The sequence below is a fragment of the Macaca nemestrina genome, chromosome 4 (assembly GCF_043159975.1).
Source record: "Macaca nemestrina isolate mMacNem1 chromosome 4, mMacNem.hap1, whole genome shotgun sequence".
In the NCBI taxonomy this organism is placed as follows: Eukaryota; Metazoa; Chordata; class Mammalia; order Primates; family Cercopithecidae; genus Macaca; species Macaca nemestrina.
The window spans coordinates 184,139,018-184,153,101 of record NC_092128.1 but is presented as its reverse complement, the minus strand read 5'-3'; the positions used below and the strand labels follow the sequence as shown (position 1 = coordinate 184,153,101).

The 14,084-nt window shown below is 51.7% G+C and overlaps 1 protein-coding gene across 2 annotated transcripts in view; it reads right to left on the bottom strand.

The window, feature by feature from the left end:
- LOC105472608 (beta-secretase 2) overlaps nucleotides 1–13,727 on the bottom strand; it is a 109,464-nt gene extending 95,737 nt beyond the window's left edge. For both annotated transcript variants that reach the window (XM_011726004.3, XM_011726005.3), the window contains exon 1: nucleotides 13,401–13,727. In XM_011726004.3, coding sequence (XP_011724306.1) covers nucleotides 13,401–13,712 — 312 coding nt within the window. In that variant the 5' untranslated portion in view covers nucleotides 13,713–13,727. The remainder of the gene's footprint in view (nucleotides 1–13,400) is intronic.
- Nucleotides 13,728–14,084: the final 357 nt, after the last annotated feature.

The window sequence follows — 14,084 nt, the reverse complement described above, 5'->3', positions numbered from 1 at the left end:
TTCACATTCTTTGTAAGGCCTTTGTTCTACTGAAATCTAAACTCAGAGCACAATTTTAAACTAGATGAAAGAAGAGCTGCGCCGGAAGCACTGCAAACACTTCCCTACCACACATGTGCACTCGCCCTGACACCCTCAATCCCCCTGACACCCTCACTCCTCATCCTGACACCCTCACTCCCTGTGACACCCTCACTCCTCACCCTGACACCCTCAATCCCCAACACCCTCACTCCTCACCCCAACACCCTTGCTCCTCACCCTGACACCCTCACTCCCCCGACACTCTCACTCCCCGACACCCTCACTCCCCGACACCCTCACTCCCCGGGACACCTTCACTCCTCACCCTGACACCCTCACTCCCCGACACTCTCACTCCCCGACACCCTCACTCCCCGACACCCTCACTCCCCGGGACACCTTCACTCCTCACCCTGACACCCTCACTCCCCCGACACTCTCACTCCCCGACACCCTCACTCCCCGACACCCTCACTCCCCGGGACACCTTCACTCCTCACCCTGACACCCTCACTCCCCGACACCCTCACTCCTCACTCTGACACTCTCACTCCCCCCGACACCCTCAATCCCCCGGACACCCTCACTCCTCACCCTGATACCCTCACTCCCCTGACACCCTCACACCTCACCCTGACACCCTCACTCCCCCCGACACCCTCAATCCCCCAGACACCCTCACTCCTCACCCTGATACCCTCACTCCCCTGACACCCTCACACCTCATCCTGACACCCTCACACCTCACCCTGACACCCTCACTCCCCGACACCCTCACTCCCTGACACCCTCACTCCCTGACACCCTCACTCCCCCGACACCCTCATCCTCATCCTGACACCCTCACTCCCCCGACACCCTCACTCCCCCGACACCCTCACTCCCCGGGACACCCTCACTCCCCCGATACCCTCACTCCTCACCCTGATACCCTCACTCCCCCGGACACCTTCACTCCTCACCCTGACACTCTCACTCCCCGACACCCTCACTCCCCGACACCCTCACTCCTCACCCTGATACCCTCACTCCCCCTGACACCCTCAATCCCCCGGACACCCTCACTCCTCACCCTGATACCCTTACTCCCCTGACACCCTCACACCTCACCCTGACACCCTCACTCCCCGACACCCTCACTCCCTGACACCCTCACTCCGCCGACACCCTCATCCTCATCCTGACACCCTCACTCCCCCGACACCCTCACTCCCCCGACACCCTCACTCCTCACCCTGATACCCTCACTCCCCCGGACACCTTCACTCCTCACCCTGACACTCACTCCCCGACACCCTCACTCCCCCTGACACCCTCACTCCTCACCCTGACACCCTCAATCCCCCGGACACCTTCACTCCTCACCCTGACACTCTCACTCCCCGACACCCTCACTCCCCCTGACACCCTCACTCCTCACCCTGACACCCTCACTCCTCACCCTGACACTCTCACTCCCCCGGACACCCTCACTCCTCACCCTGACACTCTCACTTCCCCCGATACCCTCACTCCCCCAACACCCTCCCTCCTCACCCTGACACCCTCACTCCCCCAACACCCTCCCTCCTCACCCTGACACCCTCACATCCCTGACACCCTCACACCTCACCCTGACACCTTCACTCCCCGACACCCTCACTGCTCCCACTGACACCCTCACTACTCCCCCTGACACCCTCACTTCCCCAGACACTCTCACTCCCCAACAATCTCATTCCCCCTAATACCCTCACGCGTCACCCTGACACCCTCACTCCACCTGACACTCTCACACCTCACTCTGACACCTTCACTCCCCCTAACACCCTCACTCACCCTGACACCCTCACTCCTCACCCCAACACCCTCACTTCCCCAGACACCCTCACTCCCCGACACCCTCACACCCCACCGACACCTTCACTCCCCTACACCCTCACTGCTCCCACTGACACCCTCACTCCTCACCCTGACACCCTCACTGCTCCCCCTGACACCCTCACTCCCCCTGACAATCTCACTCCCCCTAATACCCTAACTCCTCACCCTGACACCTTCACTCCCCCAATACCCTCACTCACCCTGACACCCTCACTCCTCACCCTGACACCCTCACTCCTCACTGTGAACACCCTCACTCCCCCCGACACCCTCCCCCCTCACCCTGACACCCTCACACCCCTGACACCCTCACTCCTCACTCTGGACATCCTCACTCCTCACCCTGACACCCTTACTCCTCCTGACACCCTTACTCCTCCTGACACCCTCCCTCCTCACCCTGACACCTTCACTACCCCGACACCCTCACTCCTCACCCTGACACCCTCACTCCCCCTGACACCCTGACCCTGGACACCCTCACTCCTCACCCTGACACCCTCACTCCTCACCCTGACACCCTCACTCCTCACCCTGACACCTTCAGTCCTCACCCTGACACCCTCACTCACCCTGGACACCCTCACTCCCTCCGACACCCTCCCTTACCCTGGACTCCCTCACTCTCTCCGACACCCTCCCTCACCCTCCCTCACCCTGGACTCCCTCACTCCCTCCGACACCCTCCCTCACCCTGGACTCCCTCACTCCCTCTGACACCCTCCCTCACCCTGGACTCCCTCACTCCCTCTGACACCCTCTCTCACCCTGGACACCCTCAAGTCACCTGCCTGGCTGCAGGCTGGAACACGCTTTCCCTAACTTCTCAAGGCTCAATCCTTCTCCTCATGCCAATCTCAGTTCAAACTGCACCTCCTCAGAGAGTTCGTCCCCAACCCCCCTTATAAAGCAGGATTCTTTTACCCATACCCCTTCCCACATTGCACTGTCTCACAGCACTCCTCTAAAAGTCTGTTTACTTCTTTAACAATCTATCTTCCTTACAAGAAGAGAGGTTCTGTAAAAGCCAAGACTATCTTTGTCTAGCTGACTGTTGCATACCAGGGCTTAGACCAAGGCCCTGACATGTAGTAGGTGCTTAATAAATATGTTTTGAGGCAAGGTCTTGCTCTGTTGCACAGGCTGGAGTGCAGTGGCACAATCATAATTCATTGCAGCCTTGAACTCCTGAGCTCCAGTGATCCTCCTGCCTCAGCCTCCTGAGTAGCTGGGACTACAGGCATGCACCACAAAGCCTGGCTAATTAAAAAAAAAAAAGAATTGTATAAATGGGGACTTGCTATGTTGCCTAGGCTGATCTTGAACCCCTGTCCTCAAGCAATCCTCCCACCTTGGCCTTCCAAAGTGCTGGGATTACAGGCATGAAGCCACCACACCCAGCCAATGTGCTGAAAAAAGAAAGAAAAACATGCTCATCCTTTGAGTCGGGTTCAAATTTTTTCTCCTCTTTAATCCCTAGTCGCTCCAGTTATAAGTGATTTTTAACTCTTCTCACACTTTAATGCATCTGGCAAGAAGATCCACGTGGTGTTAGAAACAAGACAGGACCTTAAGGATGGGGGGAATCAGCAGGTGTCAGCGTGCCCTGTGTGCTCAGGGCAGCTGTTTCCACTGGACATTCCCCCTTTGCCTCTCTGGGCAGTGACTCCCAGGCCAGTCGACCTGCTGTGTCGAGTAACCAGGATTTCTCAGTCTTGGCATGGTTGCCATTTTGGACCAGATTGTTATTTCTTGTGGGCGCTGCCCTGTGCAGCAAAGAATGCTGAACAGCACTTCCAGTCTCCACCCACAGGATGCCAGTAGCACCCTCTAAGTTGTGAGAACTCAAAATGTCTCCAGAGGATGCCAGATGTCCCCCGGGTGGGGGGGGCACCATCACCCCGCTTTGAGATCCATGGAGCCAGGTCTGTTTGCCACCATGGGGTAAAGCTCCACTCCCACCCCCCTTAGGAGGGCTAGGAGGCAGCGTCGTGGGGCCACAGAAGGCCTGGCTTTGCAATCAGAGGACAGGATGCACATTCCTTCAAGACACAGACTCAGATTGTTAGGCATCTAGTTCTCGGGGTTTCTGTTGTTGTTGCTGTTCCGTTTTGTCTATCTTCCCTCCTTTGTTTACTAGCAGCCGGGAATTTGCCACTTTTTCTAAACGAAGATTTATGGAACACTTACCACGCGGCCGACGCTGTGCAAGGCTAAGGTTCTAATACATCTCAGCTCACTTAACTCTCTCAACACTATAAATGCACACTGTTTTATCTTGACCCTTTATTGGGAAGGCGATAGAGAGGTAGGAGGGCAAACACCTTGTGTCCCAAGGGTGTTACTGGTGGAATAACATCGCCCCCCACACCCTAGTTTCTAATTTGCTGTAGGCTGCGACGCTGTGGGGCAAGGCTCAGAGTCCTGTTGAAATTAGGAATAAGTGTGCTGTGAGGGAAGGGCTGCCTTATTTTAGAACACAGATTTTCCGAATATCTATTTTGACAGGTTCGATCCTCTCCTCCCCTTCCTGCCTTCCTTCTGCCGATTTTCAATGTCTTGATGGTGTCCCACCTAAGTGGCCTTTACAGATGTGAGCTGTGAGGCACTGGGGATGCAGGCAGATGTCCTCCAGCCCAAGACTGCCTAATTTAATGGGATTTCTGCATTCTGGAACAAGCCTCCATTTTCCCCAAGCAGGATTACTCCAGAGAGCAAAACACAGCCCAATAGTATCACATTTCCTTTCTGCTTTAGCAAAAATAACCACTGTCTCATTCAAGGGAAAAGGCCGCCAAACAAATTTGTTACGGGAACCATTTGTAACAACTTCTACTTTGCACTGCCTTGGAGCAAGCACACTTTGTACAGAAGGGTTTGCAGTTACGTGGGCAGCAAGGTAACCACTGATCATTACAGGAAGCTTCAGAAACTGGGACCAGTGTAGGAGAATGGGATATCTGTCCAAACTAAGAATAAAAAGAATGACACTTGTATTTTGTATGTCTTTTTCACTTTGTCTTTCTCATAATTTATTTTTCTTGATATTTGCACCTTGCAGCCCTGTGATAGACTGGAAATCTCAAAAACACACGTTCAGCACCAAGATTTTGAGCAGTACCACCTCAGAATGAGATCCCTAGAGAAAACTGATGTTTTCCACTTGCCCAACACAAGCAGCTTTTGGAACACAATCTGTTTGACATGGAGATTTTCTAGATGGGCAAAGAGAAGGAAACAACCTAGGAACAGTATTTAGGAAGATGAAAGAACACAGCCTTTCTGCACAGGAAACCGCTGAGCAGAGAACCTGGCCTCTGCAGTGGCCTCCAAATAGAGTCCAATGGCTGGGGCCAGCCTGGCTGCTTAAAGGAGGCTCAAGGGATACAATAAAATGCAGATTCTCAGGTCCTAGTGCAGAGAGTCTCACCCAGTAAGTCTGGACTGCATATGGGAATCTGTATTTCTAGGCTCTTCTGCAAGGCATTCCTGGTCTTTCCAGGAACCATAGGCAGCTGGTTTGGGGAAAGAAGCAACGACTCCAAGTGTGACCTGTGAGCTGGCAGGGCCACCCTCAGCTCTGCTCCCAGCCACTGAATCAAATTCTGCATTTTAACAGAACCCCAGGTGATGCACCGACACAAAGCTGAAGCAGATTGGTCTAGGGGCAAAAAATTAGAGCTATGGAGATTCTCTCAAATGAAATAGATGATACCATTGACTGTTAGAGCTTCTAGAAGGACTCTCAGGTCACTTGTTCCAATTCCCTGATTTACAGATGAGGAAACAGGCTCAGACAGGTCAAATGACTTCTCTCCAATACCCAACATTTGGCAAGTAGCAGATCTGGGACTAGTACCCAAAGCACCTAGCTCTCCAATCACTGCACAAACCACACAATTCTGTCTACTTGCCAGTGGCTTTTCTCATTCGAAAAAAGCTTAGGAATTTCCCCAGGAGGCAGCACAATGTAATGGGAAGGGCTCTGGATGCCTCTCCAGGGCTTCTGGAATCCATGCCCACCTCCACCAAGAAGCCGCTTTCCTGCCAGCTACAGGTGCTCACCTGAAAAGTAAGCCAGACCATACTAACCCTGGCATTGCTGGTACCTGGAAAACTTTCTGATTCAATGCTTTCCACCTCCTACTACCCCTCGCCACCCCCATGGCGTGAAATCCTGAGGGGCTGCTTTAGAAGTTATTGTCTTTGGCTGCTGGCGGGGGTTTGCACAGCTGGCACACTGCACCAGTCTCCTGCCTGCTGCCAACGAGGTCACTTCCCAAGCACTGGCTTTGGAGAAGCTGGGACTCTGCAGTGGGAAAATGACGCTGCCCTTAGCAGGACAGGTGTAAATTCTCCCCCTGCCACTTTCAGCCTAGTGTGAAACGGATGGAGTATGCATTCCCACTTCCCTTTATGGTTCCCTGGAATGATGGAGCTGCCTCGGGCATCGCCACATTACTCTTTAGACAGTCTCTTTGTCTTCCTGCAATGGCAGCACTGAGGCTGTGTATTTCTAAGTGCAGGTATGTAATTGCCATATAATAAAAATCTGAAAACATCCCACCCGGGACCTGTGCTGGACAGCAAGCATTAGCACAAAACAAACCCACTCATTTCACTTCCCTTACGGGGTTAATGTCAACACTCCCAGAGTATTCTTTCTTCTTTTGAGAATTCTAAGAACAAAAAAGTGACCACTTTTTTATTGAGCAGCAATAGTCAAATATCAAAATAGTACAGCTAGGCCAAGAGAGGATGAAGGGGAGCCAGGCCAGGAAAGTCACCCAGAAGAGGTGACACTCTCTTCCTCAGGTTCCATCAGAAACATGTTTACACCCAGGGAAGTTATAGAAGGGATGCCAGGCTGCCCACCTGCCTCACAGGTATGCCCTGTTGTCCAGGTAGTATCTGTTACCTTAACATACAATGAGCCCCAGTGTCTCACCAAGGCCGGGCAAACAGGGTGACCTGGAGGAGGGATCCGTGACACACAGCAAGGGACCCAAGGACAGGCAGAGGCCCACAGTCAGTCATAGAAGCCTCAGGTCACCCGGAGAGGGGCCTCGCTCACCAGCAGGCAGGACCACCACCCCATTCCTGCTATACCCAGTGGGGGGGTGGGGCAAGAGTCAGTAGCCCACTAACCCCCCACCTCTGCTCCAGCATAGGCAGACCCTGAATTCAGGGACCAAAGGCTTGACCTACTCTAGTCTATGAATGAGATGTTACATAAATCCCAAGGCATGTTGTCAGATACCAGGGAGAAGGAGAAAAACACCACCTTTAAATTCCTCCTCCTCCACCCCTGGGAGCGATGCAGCTACGTACCACCACCACCAAAGAATAGCCACTTGGCCGGGCGTGGTGGCTCAGGCCTGTAATCCCAGAACTTTGGGAGGCGAGGTGGGCGGATCACGAGGTCAAGAGATCAAGACCATTCTGGCCAACATGGTGAAACCCCATCTCTTTTTTTTTTTTTTTTTTTTTTTTTGAGACGGAGTCTCGCTCTGTCGCCCAGGCTGGAGTGCAGTGGCTGGATCTCAGCTCACTGCAAGCTCCGCTTCCCGGGTTTACGCCATTCTCCTGCCTCAGCCTCCCGAGTAGCTGGGACTACAGGCGCCCGCCACCTCGCCCGGCTAGTTTTTTGTATTTTTAGTAGAGACGGGGTTTCACCATGTTAGCCAGGATGGTCTCGATCTCCTGACCTTGTGATCCGCCCATCTCGGCCTCCCAAAGTGCTGGGATTACAGGCTTGAGCCACCGCGCCCGGCCGGTGAAACCCCATCTCTACTAAAAGCACAAAAATTAGCAGGGTGTGGTGGTGTGCGCCTGTAGTCCCAGCTACTTAGGAGGCTGAGGCAGGAGAATCGCTTGAACCCAGGAGGTGGAGGTTGTAGTGAGCTGAGATCACGCCACTGCACTCCAGCCTGGCAGCAGAGCGAGACTCGGTCTCAACAACAACAACAAAAAAAAGCCGCTCATCACAACAGCTAGCTTTATCTTGGGATCATTCCAGGAGGAAAAGGGAAAAATGGGCAGCCAAGAGGAGGTGGAGCCAACTTACCTACAACAAGGAGATCACACAAGGAGATCAGGGATAAGTATGACGGGAAGTATGGGGGGAAGCGCCTATTTCATATTAAATATATCCTGATTGATAAGGGGGTTGCCTTACAACGTCGTTAAAACACAAAATACTCAAGCTTTCTACATCCAGCAACGTGTTTATTACTAATAGGTATTTAAATATCATTGATCTAATCTTGCACACATTGGATTTCTCTCATATTATACATTAATTTCAGCAATTCTAGAATTAGTGCAACATGACATGGGACATTTTAAACTCTTTTTTTCGAGATGTATCTTGTTCTGACACCCAGGCTGGTGTGCACTGACATGATCTCAGCTCACTGCAACCTCTGCCTCCCGGGTTCAAGCAATTCTCCTGCCTCAGCCTCCCAAGTAGATGGGACTACAGGCATAAGTCACCACACTCGGCTAATTTTCATATTTTTAGTAGAGACGGGGTTTCACCATGTTGACCAGGCTGGTCTCAAACTCCTGACCTCAGGTGATCCGCCCGCCTCAGCCTTCCAAAGTGCTGGGATTACAGGCATGAGCCACCGTGCCCGGCCTGATGTTTTAAATTTTTAAGCAACTACTCTCCAGCAGGAAAAATAATACAGAAGTACAGAAGGGAAGCAGACACCCTCCCCTCTTTCTTCTCCCACCCTAAGCCCCAGGGCACTTTCTTGCCACAGGCTTCATATTAATACAGCACGAAAGTCATCATTTGTTTATTTCCTGTGATAAAAATTACACTTGAATCCCAAGTTGAAATTATTAACAATTAAAAGGTGAGGCAGAATCAAAGAAAAAAAAAAATCCATAGAATGAAAAACTTAGAATGAACTTGTTGTGGATTAAATCATGTTCCCCAAAAGATATGCTGAACACGTAACTCCGGTACCTGTGAACTTGACCTTACTCAGAAAGTGGGTCTATGCAGATGTGATCAAGTAAAGATGAGGTCAGGTTAGAGGAGGGCAGGCCCTAATCTAATGACGGTCTCCTTATAAGAGAGGAATCTGGACACAGAAACTTACAAGGAGGGGAGAGATTGGAGTGATGCGGCCAAGGGCCTAAAAATGCCAGCAGCCATCAGACACTAAGAAGAGGGAAGGAAGGATCCTCCCCCAGAGCCGCCAGAGGGACAGTGTTTCTGCTGACACCTTGCTTTTTGAACTCTGGCCTGCAGAATTGTGAGAACAAGTTTCTATAGTTTTGAGACCAGGATATTAATGCAGAAATTAGAAGATTATCCACAGCTGAGGAAAGGGAAGCTGAGGGAGGTTACACACTTGCCCACGGTCACAGGTGTGACCCTACAGTGTTCAGGACCTGTAATCAGGCCAAGATGCTTCTTGTCAAACCACATCATCTCCAGAAGCATGAAAATGGTTCTTCTTAAATGTTACTATAACTAAAACACTGCACCTAAGGAGGAACCGCAGTGAAGTGCAAAGACTTTGAGCTAGGCAGACCCAGATTGACAGCTCCGCCCTGCTTTGCCTTCACTAGTGTGGCCCTGGACAAATTACTCTGCCTCTCCAAGCCTCGGTTACCCCGTCTGAAAATTAAGTCACATTATTGTGCACATTTTCCAGGATGTTGCAAGGATGAAACGAGGTGAGCCACGCAAAGGGCTTCACATGCCCTTTGAGTGCCCAACACTCCATCAGCAAGAAATTAAGGTCAGCTCTTGATCTTATAAACTATTTCTCGGACTCCTGTCCCTCCTTATTGTTTCAAGCTGATTTCTTGGCTCACCTTTCCCAGTCCTCTGTAATACAGTCTTTGATGAATTCTTTCTCTAAAGCCCAGGAGCTGCCACTTCTCACTCGAAGGAGCTAGTGGCAAACTGGCTTTGACTTTCTTATTCTTTCATCCTCAGTAATTGTTTTTTCTCATTGTTTTTAATAGTTTACCATTTCAGGTGGCACCATCAGAGTTCTTCTTGCTGGGATTACCTTCTTGTTTTCAGCCTCAACTACAGTCAGCTTCATTTGGGGAGCCTGGATGGCTTCTTCTGAAGAACACAAACTCTTATTGCCATATGCTCGATCCATATTTTCAATGCAAGTCTTCCAAATAATTGTGTACGACGAGGCTGATAATCAAGTGAGCGCACCATGATTAAAATAAGATTCGTCAAAATAATTAGGTGGCCCTTTACATTCAAGTGTTCAGGTATGAGAATAGTTTTGCTGTCTGCTTTACCCATCTTAGTGGAGATGACAGAAAATCTTTCAGAAAAAAAAATCCCAAAGGCTTTTTTTGAAGCTACTACAAGGTATATGGCTGCACACCTTTTCCTGTCTTCAGCTGGAGTTATTGTGTTCGCATGAAAGTCTCTTTTTTAATAATGGAAATTGCTGTAATTATAATCACTTTAGAATAGTGTTATTATTACTAATAAGACCAAATTGCATGGTTCAAGCAGATGCTGGTTCAAAGAACTGTTCGAAAGTTCTACAGTTCGGAAGAACCCACATAATGGGATCAGCCACAAACCTGGCAGTCATCTCCATGCCAACGTGGCCTTTCCTGCCAGCACCCGGGCCTTGCCTTGCAGCTCTCACGCGGGCTTCTGGGCACATGCCTGTGACTCCTCACAGAGTCACTGGGCAAACAATGGACCTCCAGTTACTGATTAAAGCCTTCTGGGAACAAGCACACTTCCAACAGTTGACTTTCCCATAGAAGAGGGGAAGCTGGAGGGCTCTGGTTCCTGTTGAACCTCTCCTCTCAAGGCCTCTCCCATGCACACCTGGATCCAGCCCTTCATTCTGTTGCTCATTCAGCAGTACTGAAGGAAGGAGGAGATGGGGGAACAGCAGGCAGTTCCAGAGGGTCCAGTTGCAGTCACACATTAAGTTCCTAACATCTTGGGGTGTAAGTTCAGGGCTTTCTGGCTGGAAAGGGTAGTTTGAGGCCAAAACCAAAGAGATCAGGAGGCATGAAGGGAAGGAAGTCATTATCTGCCTGGTGGTTCAGAACTTGGCTTCTGAAGTTCAGTTCCCTGGCTTCCATTTTTGGCCCTCCCTCTTTCTTGTCCTGTTGCCCTGGAAAGTTGTTCAGTCTCTCCAAGCTTCAGTTTTCCCATCCCCAAATGCATATAAGAACCCCAAGGGGTGGTGGGTGGTGGGTGGGGATTCTGGGGAAAGCACACCTACAGCGCATAGCGCAGGGCTTGTCCCGTACCGAGCTTTCAGACATTGTCTATGACTATTACTTAATTCTTGAAAAATTCTTGGTTATTTATTGCTTGAATTTACAATTCCATTTTTTCTCTCCACCTAAGCAATTTTTATTTTAGGCTTCAGAGAATCAGCAGAGAATAAATGCATGACTCCTGGCCATTAATAGAGCAGGAAAGCTCACTCCAGGTTCAGAAGTCACCTCACTGCTGTCCCCTCTAGCTGGCTGCTGACACCCTGCTGGTGGTCAGAGACATTTCAGGGCAACACAGGCTGGCACTGAATCCTAATGCAGTAGTCAGTAAAGCCTGAGTTTACCGTAGGCATTTGGAAAGATTTTGCCATAAAGCAGCTTATCGCTAAATCAAGCCAGGAGGGAGGTACAGGATATTTCATTCCCCATCACTTGTAAAAATTAAATCTGTCTCTGTAGAAGCAGCCCTCCCTGGAAACATGCTAATGGTTGAGAAGTAATCTTGAACCAACTACTGCCTGGGCTATAGTGAAGACAAGAGCCTAGGTACTCAATACATTTCTGTTAATTAAATTAATTAAACCTCATCATTTTAAAGTAAAGGTCATTGAATTAATTAACAGGCAAGCTATTATTTATAAAAAGCTTTTTTATTTTTTTGAGTGCCAAAGTTAAGTATTTTTTAGTCGTTCTTCAGGCTTCTTCCTTTCCCCTTTCCTCCGGAGGGAGGGTTTCAGGCCTTCTTTTATTATAGCCCTCAGACCACCCAAATTTACTTTTAGTAGAGAGAATTCCCTTGCATCAAAGCACACATCTCAAATGGGGAGTCTTTCAAGGCCTGTTCCAAAAGATTCTCTGTAGGTCACAGAAGAGGTTCTTCCTCAATAGCTTGTGATATTTACAAGGTTCTCAGCACCAGGCACGTGTTCCCACGTGTTGGCTGCACCAAGACCACATCTTAAGGGCCAAGTTAAGCTTCCTCAGCTGATGAGGATTCCCTTTCCCTCGCTCTAACCATCCACTCCTGGAGATGGCAAAGATCACTCACGTGGCTTCCCATGACTTAGATGAAAGGCAACTCGAATCAAAGTTTGAATACGCTTTTGAAGGTTTTTTTTTTCCCCCTAAACTAATTAAACAACTACAGAAGTTATTCGGCAGTTTCCTTTTTTAAAAGAATTAGCATGGCATGTCTTTCCTCTTAAAGTCTTGAATAATTTAATGAGAATTATACAAAAGTCATGAGTATGTTCTATTTATGGCGGAATCATAGCTGAATTAAAACCCAAATGACAATGTTAAAAATAAAAATAAAGTATCCTCAAATAGTGCATTCAATTGAGCAAAGGACTTCAAATCCCACTTGGATTAGATAGTTTGAAAGTAGGAGGGGAGCAGAGCAATTGGGACTTTTTTTTTCTTTTTCTTTTTTTGATTACTGTGCTTGGGAACATTTGTTTCTTGCTACAAAAAGTGTTAGTAAATGAACATCAGAGTAAGAGAAAAAGAAAGCTGTTGTAATCGGGATACCACTTGGTCCCCGGACCTCACTCAGCCCATATTTTTTTCCGGTAGCTGGACTACATTTCACACTCTCCGCACACCCGCGTGCGCGTGCATCGCTCCGTGCAGAGGGGCAGGGCCGCCGGATAAGCGAGGACACAGCTGACAAACCAACTCGGAGAAAGGAAAGCGGGCGCAGGGGAGACGCTGCTCCTTCCTCAGAGCAGCAAGCAAGCCACTTCTGAACCGGCTTGCTTTTAGCTGAGCTCATGCATAAATCCTTTTTAAAGGGTACTGCGCCTTTGGAAGCCAGCCACGAGCCTCTTTAGCAATGAGACAGCATGGTGGGGGGCGGGGGACGGGAGAGTATGAACACGAGGTGATTTTCCCCATAATAGCCCGTCGCCCAAGGCCCACCGTTCCGTCTCCCGCTGGAAGTAGGTGTCGCCCGCAAGAAGGAAATCACGTTATTGGAGGCGGCAAGTTCCAGGTCTCCTCTCCCGCCCAGCCCCGCGGAGGGGGAGCTCACAAGTTCTGAAACACTCGCGCACACCCCTCCGTGCGCCCCGGGCGGGGGCCGCCGTCCTCCACGACTCAAGAGCGAGCGCCCCCGCTCCCCGGCCCACCCGAACCCCTCTGCGTTCCCCGCTCTTCTGTGCGGGGACAGCTGCTGCTTTGGGGGCGACGCTAAGCCGCGTGGAGGCGTCTCTGGACGGCCCCCTCCCCCCAACGAGCCCGAAAAGCCCGCGGCAGCAGCCGGGGGACCCTACCTTCTGCGGGGGGGTCCCAATCAGCATCTCCAGGTAGTAGCCGCGGCCAGAGTCCCCCTGCAGGTTGTCCACCATGGCCAAGAAGTTGGCGGCGCCCGCGGCGGACTCCAGGGCAGGCTCCAGGGCGAGCGCCAGGCCGTCGGCGCGGCGCTCGGCGGGGGTCCCGGGTCCCGGGGTGGGCGCAACTACGCGGTTCGTGGCCGCGGCCACCCGGAGGGGCAGCGTGAAGGGCGCGGGGGCCAGCTCCGGGGCGGCGCGCAGGAGCCACTGGGCCAGCAGAGGCAGCAGCAGCGCCCGGGCCAGCGCGCCCATGCCCACAGCGGGGCCCGGGGGGCGCGCCCAGCCCAGCCCGTCCCGTCCCGTCCGGCAGCCGCGGCTCAGCGACTCGGCGGACGCGCGGGGCTGTGGGCAGGGATGGGCGCGCACCGGGACCGGCGGCAGCGGGAAGGACGGGAGGAGGGCACAGGGGAGGAGGCTCGCGGGAGGGGAGAAGGCGGAGGCCGGGGAGGCGGGCGCGGAGGCGCGGAGCCGCCCCAGCCCGCGCCTCCAAGTTGAGCAAGTTCTTCTCCGCTGCCCCCTCTGGCGGCCGCGGCTGCCCCGCAGCGGCCCAGCCCCTCCCCCGCGGACAAGGTCACAGCGGGGCTCGGGGGCCGCCGGGGTCCACCTGCGCCTGCCCTGCCCACC